General features: G+C 40.6%; 1 protein-coding gene across 2 annotated transcripts in view; it reads left to right on the forward strand.

The window, feature by feature from the left end:
- Positions 1–3,108: 3,108 nt before the first annotated feature.
- LOC130284272 (uncharacterized) overlaps positions 3,109–15,263 on the forward strand; it is a 33,959-nt gene continuing 21,804 nt past the window's right edge. Inside the window, exons 1-2 of one of the 2 annotated variants that reach the window (XM_056534472.1) lie at positions 3,109–3,199; positions 12,899–12,956. Coding sequence is in view for 1 of the 2 variants with exons in the window: in XM_056534471.1 (XP_056390446.1) it covers positions 12,794–12,819; positions 12,899–12,956 (84 nt within the window). In the remaining variant the exon portion in view is untranslated. Of the gene's footprint in view, positions 3,200–12,778; positions 12,820–12,898; positions 12,957–15,263 lie in introns of those variants that run through there. The other variant, XM_056534471.1, reaches the window with a different exon arrangement.

Genomic DNA, 15,263 nt, shown 5'->3' on the forward strand with positions numbered 1-15,263 from the left:
AGCTGGTATAAGTTATATATCTCCTGTATATAGTGATATGGACCATGCTGGTATAACCTGGTATATACTGTATATAATATATATGTACAGCTGGTATAAGTTATATATCTCCTGTATATAGGGATATGGACCATGCTGGTATAACCTGGTATATACTGTATATAATATATATGTACAGCTGGTATAAGTTATATATCTCCTGTATATAGGGATATGGACCATGCTGGTATAACCTGGTATATACTGTGTATAATATATATGTACAGCTGGTATAAGTTATATATCTCCTGTATATAGTGATATGGACCATGCTGGTATAACCTGGGTATATACTGTATATAATATATATGTACAGCTGGTATAAGTTATATATCTCCTGTATATAGGGATATGGACCATGCTGGTATAACCTGGTATATACTGTATATAATATATATGTACAGCTGGTATAAGTTATATATCTCCTGTATATAGTGATATGGACCATGCTGGTATAACCTGGGTATATACTGTATATAATATATATGTACAGCTGGTATAAGTTATATATCTCCTGTATATAGGTATATGGACCATGCTGGTATAACCTGGGTATATACTGTATATAATTATATATGTACAGCTGGTATAAGTTATACATCTCCTGTATATAGGGATATGGACCATGCTGGTATAACCTGGGTATATACTGTATATAATATATATGTACAGCTGGTATAAGTTATATATCTCCTGTATATAGGTATATGGACCATGCTGGTATAACCTGGGTATATACTGTATATAATTATATATGTATTTATGTAGCTGAATGTACAGTACCGCCATGATGAACATATTGCAGGAATGTGGCGTCAGGTCTGTTCACGTAACCACAACCACTTCCTACAGTTGTTGTATGTGATGGCGGTGGAGTGGCGCACACCTACACTGCTGGGAGAATGCCACATCACATCGAGCTCCTGTAACCCCTTCATTCCTGGAGGGGTCCCCTCTCTCAGGATGAGGGGACAAAAAATAAATCTAAATTTGGTATCAGTAATCATGCTAATCGCAGAATGAACAGAACGTGTCAGTTCTGCACTGCATGAAACCTAAAACCTGCAAAATTCTAATTTTTTATTTTTTATTTGATCCCACAAATTATTCAGGTTTCCCCGTATATTTATGTCATTACATTATAACAATAAGTATAAATCCAATAAACAGACTTTCTTTACAATCGGTTGCTTTATTGTAACACATGTGGTCTGGACACAGACCGGGCGACAGCCGTTTCACGCATCTCAGTGCACTTCTTAGGGCTTGTATGAGCACTTCACGGTAAAACTGGCAAGTTATCTTCATTCTGTGGGTCAGTGCGATTTACAGTTTTAACCAATTTATTTAGCTTTTTATTTAAAAAAAAAAAAAGAAAACTTTAAAAAAAAAACTTTAAAAAACCCCAAAAATTATTAATATCTACTTAAAATTGCCAAGTTTCGGCCACTGTATTTTTTTCCCCCATTTTTCTGTCTACAGGGATGTGTGAGGGCTCATTATTTCCGCAGTGATCTGTAGTTTTTGTTGGTACTATTTTTAGGTGACTTTTTGATTTCCTTTTTTAAGAGGATTAATAGGATTTTTGCGCTGTCGGCCTTGCTGGATAATGGAATAGTTCAAGACATTCAGTATGCAGAAATAACTAGATTTATTTAATTTTATTTATTTGAAAAATCGCCACCAATTCTAATTCTTATTAGGGGAGATATATGAATATGAGTATATATGTAATCAGTATAAGCAATCTTATCATTGCTTATAATGGTCCCCCATAGGCACTTAAACATAAATAAATACTAAATAAATAAATCAAAAATGTTAAAAGATAAAAAAAAATTATATAGATACATATTTATCTTTTAACATTTTGATTTATTTATTTAGTATTTATGTTTAAGTGCCTATAGGGGACCATTATAAGCAATGACAAGATTGCTTATACTGATATTTATATATCAGTATAAGCAATCTTGTCATTGCTTATAATGGTCCCCTATAGGCACTTAAACATAAATAAATAAATACTAAATAAATACATTGAAAATGTTAAAAGATAAATAAATGTGTATCTATATAATTTTTTTTCTTTTTAACATTTTTTATTTGTTTTTATTTATTTATTTTTTAAGGGGACTGTTATAAGCTATGACAAGATTGCTTATACTGATCCTTCTACTTCATTGCATTTATTAAAGGGGTGTTCCAGGAAAAAAAATTATTTTATATCAACTGGCTCCAGAAAGTTAAACAGATTTGTAAATTATTTCTATTAAAAAATCTTAATCCTTTCAATAATTATCAGCTGCTGAAGTTGAGTTGTTGTTTTCTCTCTGGCAACAGTGCTCTCTGCTGACATCTCTGCTTGTCTCGGGAACTGAAGAGTTTGCTATGGGGATTTGCTTCTAAACTGGACGGTTCCCGAGACAGGTGTCATCAGAGAGCACTTAGACAGAAAAGAACAACTCAACTTCATCAGCTCATAAGTACTGAAAGGATTAAGAATTTTTAATAGAAGTAATTTACAAATTTGTTTAACTTTCTGGGGCCAGTTGACATATAAAAAAAAAAGTTTTTTCCTGGATAAAGCCTTTATAAAGCGTCCGACTCCCAAGATGTCTCTCCTCCAAGCCCCCTTAACCTAATTGTACATAAATAACAGGACAAATAACTAAGGTATACGCTATATATCAGTAGTCTTCGAACCGTGGACCTCCAGATGTTGCAAAACTACAATTTCCAGCATGCCCGGACAGCCAACGGCTGTCCGGGCATGCTGGAAGTTGTAGTTTTGCAACATCTTGAGATCCACACTTTGGAGACCACTCGTCTTTGCAACATCTGGAGGGCCACAGTTAGGAGACCACTGCCATAGCTATTTGGAGGTAGAAGTATTCTAGTGCTCCTCTCCTTTAATTCCTGTGAAAGTTAGATGCAGCGCAGAGGATATTGTCAGGGTGCAGGTGGCGGCTGCATTGTGGGTGATGTGAGGGGCTGATAAAGCAAAAGGGCGACTTCCTGGGACTAGATGCACATTAATTCACACAACACTTTGTCGCACACACACTCCTCTCTGCACATCATCTGGCGTACAACACAGCAAGCAACGCTCCTACGCAGTACCCTAAATATTGGGCGCCCCCAGCCAGTGACCTCCAACGTAAGTATCCTAAAAGTATTCTTTACCCGACCCCTCTGAAGCCTATGTTCGTGTCGCCGTGCCTCAAGGTCAACGATCTGAATCGGCGATTTCATGGGCCATTTATATCAATTTTATCCTCTAAACCCGGGGTCCCCCAACCCGGTCCTCAAGGCCACTAACAGTCCAGGATAATTATCCCTGTTCTTTTCCAATGGAGGAACTGAAAATATCTGGAATGTTGGAGGTCCTTGAGGATTCGGATGGGGACACCTGGTTTAGAGGATAAAATTGATATAAATGGCCCATGAAATTGCCGACACAGATCGTTGACCTTAGCTATGACCCCGTCCCCGTCCCAAAATCTGACTCCTACAGGTTATGGTTTTGGCCGAAAAACCAAGAGCAGTGATAAAAGCTAAAAATCTAAAGTTTCAACAAAAAATTTCAATGTCAGATTGTGGGTTCAACTGTCCCAGCGAAGGGTTAGTCCTAAGTAATTCTCCTGATAAGTAATTGACCCTAAAGAGGTAAATAAGAAAGCCATCCCGAAAATGGCCCCCAATAAAGCAGGAATCTCACCCTAAAATGTCTTCACACTCTGTTACCCCCTGTTTTATGGGATTTGCCACATTAACTCCATGACGTGTGTTTTATTGGGTAGCATAAGGGGTGTGTAAGTAAGCAGGTGGGAGTCCTACTCTAGGGGGTGCCTTCCTATGGATCCATCTAGTATTTATCCCTATAGGCCATTGGGTCTTTCCCCCGGTGGGCTTGGTGTCTCGGAGGCGGTGGTCGCCGCCCGGCATTATGCCAGTGTCAGGTTAGGAACCCACTCTGACTAGGTGGCCTTGACGTTAAGAGTGGACTTGTACTTTTTGATCAAAATGTATAATAACAACCTGTTAGTTTTTGAATTATGCTGAGAAGCAATTAGATCAAAGTACAAATGGTGGATCACTATAAGGTCTCTCAATAATAGATAGAAAAAGAATTACTGATATCTGTCCATTGATGACAATAGAGGCGATAACTGAACTCGTTTTTGACCCCGAAGGGCATTTGGACCAATTTGGAATTTTTTAAACATTTTTTAAAAAATTTTTTTAAGCCGTGAGATGATAAAATACAGTATAATGTATACAGATATAGCAGAGTGGAGTCTGTGAGCACAAACAGCACAGTGGATGGTCCTAGACTGTCATAGGGTCAAGAGATGGACCAGGTAATGCCTATCCAAGGAAGACAGATGTGTAAGGGGGTAACATGCTGATTCCTACCCGAAAAATGTGCTGATAGTGCTCCAGGTATCTTTTTATATATGTTCCTCTCCTAAGGGCATTACTGTCGAAATGCAGTTTGGTTCCGTTACCAAATACCATGCAAGACGTGGCGCCAAAATAGGTACCAGACACTTTGTCAAGATCCCCCCCAGCCTATAGATTTCCTAAGAAAAAGGTGGTCTCCAAGAGGACGGGAGGACGTTACATCCTTTATAGGACATAAACACAATCGGCCAAAAGTTTACGATAGGTGAAGTAAATAACAGGAATTACCTGGTGGCAATAGAGCGGTGGAATAACGTAGCATGTGACCTGTCAGTTCCTATAGTTGATGTTAGAAGCAGGTAAAATGGGCAAGTGTAAGGATTGGCGCATCTTGTGGGGTATTCCCCAAATATAGTTACAGCCAAAAGGGGTCTGAGATAGGAAAACCAGGGATATATATATATATATATATATATATATCATTATAAGCAATCTTGTCATTGCTTATAATAGTCCCCTATAGGCACTTAAACAAAAATAAATACAAAATAAGTAAATCGAAAATGTTAAAAGATAAATAAATATGTATCTATATAATTTTTTTTCTTCATTTAACATTTTTGATTTTAGTTTAATTATTTTTTTTTAAGGGGACTGTTATAAGCAATGACAAGATTGCTTATACTGATCCATGCCATTCTACTGCATTGCATTGATCAAAAAGCGTCCGACTCCCAAGACTTCTCTCCTTCAAGACCCCATGACCTAATTGTACATAAATAACGGGAAAAATAACTAAGGTACACGCTATAGATCAGTAGTCGATGTTGCAAAGACCAGTGGTCTCCAAAGTGTGGACCTCAAGATGTTGCAAAACTACAACTTCCAGCATGCCCGGACAGGTATTTTCAGGTACCAGGTATTTTCTGTCAAGATCCCCCCCCCCCCAGTCTATAGATTCCATCAGAAATAGGTGGTCTCCAAGAGGACGGGAGGACGTTACACCCAGGGCTTAAGTCCTGCAGCAACACATGGGAACGGAGTTCCTGCACTTTTGCCACAGCAGGAACCATGTTCCCATTAACAGGAGTCCTGCAGGACCAGCCCTTAAAGGGGTTGTCCAGGAAAAAACTTTTTTTTATATATCAACTGGCTCCAGAAAGTTAAACAGATTTGTAAATTACTTCTATTAAAAAATCGTAATCCTTCCATGACTTATCAGCTGCTGTATACTCCAGAGGAAGTTCTTTTCTTTATGAATTTCTGTCTGACCACAGTGCTCTCTGCTGACATCTCTGTCTTTATCAGGAACTGTCCAGAGCAGGAGAGGTTTGCTCCTACTCTGGACAGTTCCTAAAATGGACAGAGGTGTCAGTAGAGAGCACTGTGGTCAGACTGGAAAGAAATTAATAAATAAAAAGAATTTCCTGTGGGGCATACAGCAGCTGATAAGTACTGGAAGAACTTACAAATCTGTAACTTTCTGGCACCAGATTATTTAAATAAACTGTTTTCCAGCGGAGTACCCCTTTAAGGCTAGCCCATCTGGTTTGATCCTACAAAAAAGAAGGCCAAAAAAGTTTGAGGAACATGACAAAGAGTTTAAAGGGGTACTCTGCCCCTTGACATCTTATCTCCTATCCAAAAGATAGGGGATAAGATGTCTGATCGCGGGTGTCCCGCTGCTGGGGACCCTCGCAATCTCGGCTGTGGCACCCCAGACATCCGGTGCACGGAGCAAACGTGCCAGATGACTGGTGATTCAAGTCGGAGGCTTGTGACATCACGGCCACACCCCTCTCATGACGTCACGGCCATGGCAAATCTGCCCCATAAAAGACCAGTATTATACTTGGCACATGGGGCCATGTTGCAGATTTTGCATCGGGGCCCAGAAGCTACAAGTCACGCCTCTGAGGTCCATGGAGTATGCGGTTCATCTGGGGGGACCTGTGGTTGGTTATTCATGGATTACATAAATGGTCAATTCCACCAGAGCCTCTAGTTGTCAGCATCGGTCCCTTCTGACTAATAGAGGAGGCTCTAGAGCTGCCTCCCACCTCCTTCTATGATGGTGGCTCCTTGGACAACCCATTAAGGTCTGTTTCTCCACCGTACAGCTCAGCTGTTCTTATATAGCACCATTGGGCCAACCTGGGATCTTGAACCATGTTTACACCTGACCCCTGGGGTCAGGCTGGTCTGGTATGGGGACCCCAGGCAGACAGACGCTTTCTTCTTCTCCCATTTCCTCTGCTTTTTGGTTCTTTCATGTGAAACCGCATGTCCCATGGTGTACAGATGGGTGATCCCCACCCATGACGCTGACCACCCTGGATCCTTGTTGTCCTAGTTAACCCCGTGCAGATGATCTACATAACAAACCTTCCTATACATCTGGAAGTCATAATGCTTAATACCCAAGCTTCACAAAATGGAGGTAACTATGTGACTGACCAAGATGTCTGACATTAGCCTTGTGTGGTGTCCCAGCACCAAAGGCTGTCCTGTGGCTTCGGACTGCTTCGGGCAGACCTGTAGCACCGGTGTTGGGCCCATTGAGGGACTTATTGCTACATTAATTATGTTTCAGCCCTTTACCAAAAGTTAATATATTTTTTTATAATTATTTTGTTGTTATTCTTATGTATTTTATTTATATGTTACTGTGCCTTTAAGCAGACAGCAATGTAAACCCCATGTGACACTGCCTGCCAATGTGAACCCCTAAATTCTAGTCCATATAGTGTAGTGGGGGAGGAGTTGCCCCAGTTGTTCCTAGGCTCCAGTGTGGTAAAGGTATAAGGTGTGTTACGTGCTCAAAGGGAAGGCCCAGATCAAATCTACTTAATCCCATCAATCCACAAGGATCGCCCGCACGGGGGAAGTTCATGCCCCGGCGGAGAAGGCTACAAGACCTTGACAGAACCCTAGTTACCAGGATCAATCTTCAAGTCTCTCAAGTCATTATTGTGGTGGCCCAGTATGGGAGTTGTTACCCTTGTACCCCTGTCAGGCAGCCTCCCTGCCGCGTCCCCTGGGCCCCCTTACACCCGTCCCCTCATGTACATATGTTTTGCCATTTATTATGCTGTAAAGTGTGTAAAGAAGTGTTATAACGTTAACCTGTTAAGGACCAAGGGGGTAACCTGTACGCCCTGAGTCTGCTCCCTTTCTATAATGCGGGGCCAAAGCCTCTAACAACGGCAAATAGCGTGCGGCACTGATCGTGGTGCTCGTGGTGCTGATCGCTGCGTCTAAAGTGAAACTAAACTACCCCCGGTTTGCTCAGGGGGCTGTTCAGGACCACCACAGTGAAATCGCAGCATCCCGAACAGCTGTAGGACACGGGGAGGATCCCTACCTGCCTCCTGGTGTCCGATCGCCAAATAACTGCTCAATGCCTGAGATCCAGGCATGAGCAGTCAAGCGGCAGAATCATCGATTAATGGTTTCCTATGAGAAACCATTGATCAATGTAAAAGATCAGTGTGTGCAGTGTTATAGGTCCCTATGGGATAATAATGATCAGTATAAGAGATCAGTGTGTGCAGTGTTATAGGTCCCTATGGGATAACAATGATGAGCATGAGAGATCAGTGTGTGCAGTGTTATAGGTCCCTATGGGATAATAATGATCAGTATAAGAGATCAGTGTGTGCAGTGTTATAGGTCCCTATGGGATAATAATGATCAGTATAAGAGACCAGTGTGTGCAGTGTTATAGGTCCCTATGGGATAATAATGATCAGTATAAGAGATCAGTGTGTGCAGTGTTATAGGTCCTTATGGGATAATAATGATCAGTATAAGAGACCAGTGTGTGCAGTGTTATAGGTCCCTATGGGATAATAATGATCAGTATAAGAGATCAGTGTGTGCAGTGTTATAGGTCCCTATGGGATAATAATGATCAGTATAAGAGATCAGTGTGTGCAGTGTTATAGGTCCCTATGGGATAACAATGATCAGTATAAGAGATCAGTGTGTGCAGTGTTATAGGTCCCTATGGGATAATAATGATCAGTATAAGAGATCAGTGTGTGCAGTGTTATAGGTCCCTATGGGATAACAATGATCAGTATAAGAGATCAGTGTGTGCAGTGTTATAGGTCCCTATGGGATAACAATGATCAGTATAAGAGATCAGTGTGTGCAGTGTTATAGGTCCCTATGGGATAATAATGATCAGTATAAGAGATCAGTGTGTGCAGTGTTATAGGTCCCTATGGGATAACAATGATCAGTATAAGAGATCAGTGTGTACAGTGTTATAGGTCCCTATGGGATAACAATGATCAGTATAAGAGATCAGTGTGTGCAGTGTTATAGGTCCCTATGGGATAACAATGATCAGTATAAGAGATCAGTGTGTGCAGTGTTATAGGTCCCTATGGGATAACAATGATCAGTATAAGAGATCAGTGTGTGCAGTGTTATAGGTCCCTATGGGAGCTATAACACTGCAAAAAAAAAAAAATAAATAAAGATCATTTAACCCCTTCCCTAATAAAAGTTTGGATCACCCCCCCCCCCCCCTTTTCCCATAAAAAAAAAAAAAAAGTGTAAATAAAAATAAACATATGTGGTATCGCTGCGTGCGGAAATGTCCGAATTATAAAAATATATTAATTAAACCGCACGGTCTATGGCGTATGCGCAAAGAAATTCCAAAGTCCAAAATAGCGTATTTTTGGTCACTTTTTATATCATGGAAAAATGAATAAAAAGTGATCAATAAGTCCGATCAATGTAAAAATGATACCGCTAAAAACTTCAGATCACGGCGCAAAAAATGAGCCCTCATACCGGCCCATAGGCGGGAAAATAAAAAAGTTATAGGGGTCAGAAGATGAGAATTTTAAACGTATAAATTTTCGTGCATGTAGTTATGATTTTTTCCAGAAGTCCGACAATATCCAACCTATATAAGTAGGGGATCATTTTAACCGTATGGACCTACAGAATAAATATCAGGTGTCATTTTTACCGAAATATGCACTGCGTAGAAACGGAAGCCCCCAAAAGTTACAAAATGGTGTTTTTTCTTCAATTTTGTCGTACAATGATTTTTTTCCCCATTTCGTCGTAGGTTTTTGGGTAAAATGACTAATGTCACTGCAAAGTAGAATTGGTGACGCAAAAAATAAGCATCATATGGATTTTTAGGTGCAAAATTGAAAGAGTTATGATTTTTTAAAGGTAAGGAGGAAAAAAATTAACCCTTAAGGGGTTAAGAAATGTTCCCATGTGATCTTCAGTTGTCATGTGATTGTTACCCAGGAGGTATCAGTGACCAGGTGACTTAAGGGTGGCCAATGGGATCCCACCAGTGTTTCCCCCATAAAATCCCTGGGAGGAGTCTTTTCTCTCTCTCAAGACTGTTGAGACCCAATTAGCTCCTAGCAGGCTATAACTACCCCTCCCCATTATTACAATAATTAATTAAATAATAACTGACACAACAACAATTCAACTTTTTATGGGTGGGGATCGGCCACAGCTTTATTTATAAAATTACTTATATAAATAACAATTTAACTGTAACAAAGACACCGATTGGCTTCTTGCCAACCCGAGAGGTGCTGCCACACTGTCCTGTGTGGAGGTCTACCCCGGGTTGACCCCGCTTTCACCGTCTTCTTACCGCCAAGCTGTGGCCTACAATAAACAGACATACAAAAAAGGGAGGGAGGGCAAAACTCCGGGTCCTGGGCAGATTGAGGGGGGAAGGGAGACACCACAGCTATAAATACCCAGGGGAGGGCCCCTGAAAGCCCGGGAAACTATTGAACCCCTGATTGGTGCACTCCTTCCCCCCACCCATGGGACATACCACTATAGTTACCAACAAGTTTTTACAGGCGGGGGAGGGGGCTAAAAAACATTGCCTGTATATTTCTTAACCCCTTAACTGCTCACCAGTCAGGGGGCAAGCTAGTTATGCACAGCTTGCCCCTCCAGTCAAGTCGGCAGCTACAAGTAGCCACAGTCACGGTCTTGTCAGTCACAAGTCAGTCATCTGTTTAGCCAATGTGGCCTGCACTAAATTGTCCCATTCTACTACAAGTCTCATAAAGCCCTTAAGGTCTCTGAAGTCACTGGTCACCTCCGTGGGCCTGGCTACACTGTATAGACTGCATCATCTGTCACTCAGTAAAGCTGCCGTTGTCCGTAACTTGGCGTCGGAGTCATTATTGCCCCCCGTGCCTGGCCCAGGATCCAGCGGTATACCTTCGGGTGGTATTGAGAATAAACCACGCCCTGGCGTCATGAATACAAGGGGTAATTCCATCTGCCCTGCATCTCACACCCTCTACCACGGTATTAGTTCATTGGGTGAAAGCACCACAAGTCCCAGCAAGGCAACAAGGCTCCCAATTGGTTACGCTGCATCCTCTCGCTCTGCACCTATACTGTCAGTGTAACACCATCTGCACCCTGCTCAGTAAAGACAGTTATCCGTAACCTGACGTCGGTGTGTTTCTTTACTCCCCTGTGTCTGGCCCAGGAGAAGCTGTCTCCAACCTTGGACCGTGTGTAGGATAACTGTGCCCTGGCGTCACGAAGTGATAATGTATTTCTCCTAACACCCCATGGCACCACACTTGCCCACCCTATCTTCCACATCAAGATTGAGGTGGTTGTAGGGTTCCCTGGCAGGGGGACAGTTGCAGGAGCACAAAGTCTACACTTCGGTCTCATGATAGTAACTTATGTCAGGCAGCAGAAGGTACTTGTATTACAGCTAGGTGTCATGTCCCAAAACGTGAGGCCACAGGCCCCGGCAGGTAGGCAGTAAATGGGTTAATTCAGTCGCATCTGGTGATCTCTTCGGAGATTGCATGGCTTCCTTTTGCTGTTCCATCCAGGCTGAACTGATCTGACAATCTTCTGAAGATCTGCGCCTCACCACCTCCCAGTTGAGGCAGTGGTCTCAAACTGTGGCCCTCCAGATGCTGCAAAACTTCAACTCCCAGCATGCCCGGACAGCTAAACACCTCCTCCAGGGGATCCACACTCATCATAAAAGGTAAATCAAGGCTTCCCTTTTAGAAAACTTCAACTCCCAGCATGCCCGGACAGCCAACGGCTGTCCGGGCATGCTGGGAGTTAAAGTTTTGCAACATCTGGAGGGTCACAGTTTGAGACCACTGCTGAGAAACCCAACTTAACGCCCCTCCTTGGACTCAGGAGTAGAAGACACTTGGCCGTAGGTGGTCATCACAGCGGAAAACCCTGTTTAGTTCCTGACGTTCCTTGGGGTTGTGCTGGGAATTCCTACTGTGATAGGGGAAAAGGGGCAGCCAGTAGCTCTTCTGTGAGGACTCTTTTTTTTTTTTTTTTTAATCATGGGTGTGACTTAAAGGGGAACTCCGGTGGAAAACTTTTTTTTCCTTTTTTTTTTTTTAAATCAACTGGTGCCAGAAACAGATTTGTAAATTACTTCTATTAAAAAAAATCTTAATCCTTCCAGTACTTATTAGCTGCTGAATACTAAAGAGGAAATTCTTTTCTTTTTGGAAAACAGAGCTCTCTGCTGACATCTCTGTCCATTTTAGGAACTGTCCAGAGCAGCATATATTTTCTATGGGGATTTTCTCCTACTACTGGACAGTTCCTAAAATGGACAGAGGTGTCAGCAGAGAGCACTGTGCTCGTGATGTCATAACAGAGAATGTTCGAAAAAATGTTCGGAAAAAAAAAAAAATTCCTCTGTAGTATTCAGCAGCTAATAAGTACTGGAAGGATTAAGATTTTTTTTAATAGAAGTAATTTACAAATCTGTTTAACTTTCTGGCACCAGTTGATTAAAAAAACAAAATGTTTTCCACCGGAGTACCCCTTTAAAAGTCCTTGATTCCAAGGCAAAATCTGGAACAGGGCCCCGACCTACCATGTGCCATTCATGGGACTGGTGACGTCTAATGTGGCTATGTCCCCCCCCCCAGGCATTAGTCACTGTTACTACTTCAGCCCCTTAGTTAGGTTGAACTTCTAGAGTTAGTTGACCCCACCGAACCCTTTACCACAGAAGTGCCTCCACAGGTCCCGCCCCCTCAGGGGCCCCAATGCAGATTCATCAAGACCTGTGCTGAGGAATAGCTGACCAATCGCCCATAGCAACCAATCAGATCCCTTCTTTCACTTTTCAGAGGCCCTTTAAAAAATGAAAGAAGCGATCTGATTGGTTGCTAGGGGCAACTGGTCGACTTTTCCTCTTCACAGGTTTTGGTGACTATCCCCCCCCCCAAGATATTTTCGACTCTGGGGACCCTCAGATGGTTCAATGATCATTTTGCTTTCATTACTGAAGCGCCCCCTTATGTATAGCGTGCCTCATAACATGTCTAAACATGAAAGCTCCGGAAGGTGAGAGCAGTCACTGCACCGACCAATGAACCACAAGGCCCAGATTCTAGGTCTCACCTATTTTTTTCTTTTCTTGCAGCCAAAACCAAGACATCTCCTCGCATACTAGAAAAAGGCACGAAGATCTACAGCTAAGGGTCAGAGAAAAGGACAATTACGATAATATAGTAGTTTGTTATGTGTGTGTGTGTATATATATATATATATATATATATATATATATATATATATATATATATATATATAGGCAGTATTATAGTATTTATATTCTTGTATATAGGGGCAGTATTATAATAGTTATATTCTTGTATATAGGAGCAGTATTATAGTAGTTATATTCTTGTATATAGGGGCAGTATTATAGTAGTTATATTCTTGTATATAGGAGCAGTATTATAGCAGTTATATTCTTGTATATAGGAGCAGTATTATAGTAGTTATATTCTTGTATATAGGAGGCAGTATTATAGTAGTTATATTCTTGTATATAGGGGCAGTATTATAGTAGTTATATTCTTGTATATAGGAGCAGTATTATAGTAGTTATATTCTTGTATACAGGAGCAGTATTATAGTAGTTATATTCTTGTATATAGGAGCAGTATTATAGTAGTTATATTCTTGTATATAGGAGCAGTATTATAGTAGTTATATTCTTGTACATAGGAGCAGTATTATAGTAGTTATATTCTTGTATATAGGAGCAGTATTATAGTAGTTATATTCTTGTATATAGGAGCAGTATTATAGTAATTATATTCTTGTATATAGGAGCAGTATTATAGTAGTTATATTCTTGTACATAGGAGCAGTATTATAGTAGTTATATTCTTGTATATAGGAGCAGTATTATAGTAGTTATATTCTTGTATATAGGAGGCAGTATTATAGTATTTATATTCTTGTATATAGGAGGCAGTATTATAGTAGTTTGTTATGTGTGTGTGTGTGTGTGTGTGTATATATATATATATAGGCAGTATTATAGTATTTATATTCTTGTATATAGGAGCAGTATTATAGTAGTTATATTCTTGTATATAGGAGGAAGTATTATAGTAGTTATATTCTTGTATATAGGAGGCAGTATTATAGTAGATACATTCTTGTATATAGGAGGCAGTATTATAGTAGTTATATTCTTGTATATAGGAGCAGTATTATAGTAGTTATATTTTGTATATAGGAGCAGTATTATAGTAGTTATATTCTTGTATATAGGAGCAGTATTATAGAAGTTATATTTTGTATATGGGAGCAGTATTATAGTAGTTATATTCTTGTATATAGGAGCAGTATTATAGTAGTTATATTCTTGTATATAGGAGGCAGTATTATAATAGTTATAATCTTGTATATAGGAGCAGTATTATAGTAGTTATATTCTTGTATATAGGAGCAGTCTTATAGTAGTTATATTCTTGTATATAGGAGCAGTATTATAGTAGTTATATTCTTGTATATAGGAGCAGTATTATAGTAGTTACAGTCAGGTCCATAAATATTGGGACATGGACACAATTCTAAAATTTTTGGCTCTATACACCACCACAATGGATTTGAAATGAAACAAACAAGATGTGCTTTAACTCCAGACTGTCAGCTTTAATTTGGGGGCATTTACATCCAAATCAGGTGAACGGTGTAGGAATTACAACAGTTTGCATATGTGCCTCCCACTTGCTAAGGGACCAAAAGTAATGGGACAATTGGCTTCTCAGCTGTTCCATGTCCAGGTGTGTGTAATTCCCTCATTATCCTAATTGCAATGAGCAGATAAAAGGTCCAGAGTTCATTTCAAGTGGGCTATTTGGAATATGTTGCTGTCAACTCTCAAGATGAGATCCAAAGAGCTGTCACTATCAGTGAAGCAATAGGCTGAAAAAAACAAAACAAACCCATCAGAGAGATAACCAAAACATTAGGCGTGGCCAAAACAACTGATTAAAAAGAAGGAACGCACCGGTGAGATCAGCAACACCAAAAGACCAGGAAGACCAAGGAAAACAACTGTGGAGGATGAAGAATTCTTTCCCTGGTGAAGAAAACCCCTTCACAACAGTTGTGCAGATGAAGAACACTCTACAGGAGGTAAGTGTATGTGTGTCAGTCATCAAGACGTCACCAGAGGGAATACAGAGGGTTCACCACAAGATGGAAACCATTGGGGGCCTCAAAAACACCAAGGACAGATTAGAGTTTACCAAAAAAACATCTAAAAAAGCTTCACAGTCCTGGAACAGTCCTATGGACAGAGGAGACCGAGAGAGTGATGGGAAGAGAAGAGTCTGGAGAAGTACATGATTCTAAGCATACACCTCATCAGTCAACATGGTGGTGGGAGTGTCATGGCATAGTGGGCATGTATGGTGCCAATGGAACGGCTTCTCTTGGATTTATTCATCATGTGATAAAAGCAGCAGGATGAATTCTGAAGTGTTTCG

This window comes from Hyla sarda, chromosome 8 (genome assembly GCF_029499605.1).
Source record: "Hyla sarda isolate aHylSar1 chromosome 8, aHylSar1.hap1, whole genome shotgun sequence".
In the NCBI taxonomy this organism is placed as follows: Eukaryota; Metazoa; Chordata; class Amphibia; order Anura; family Hylidae; genus Hyla; species Hyla sarda.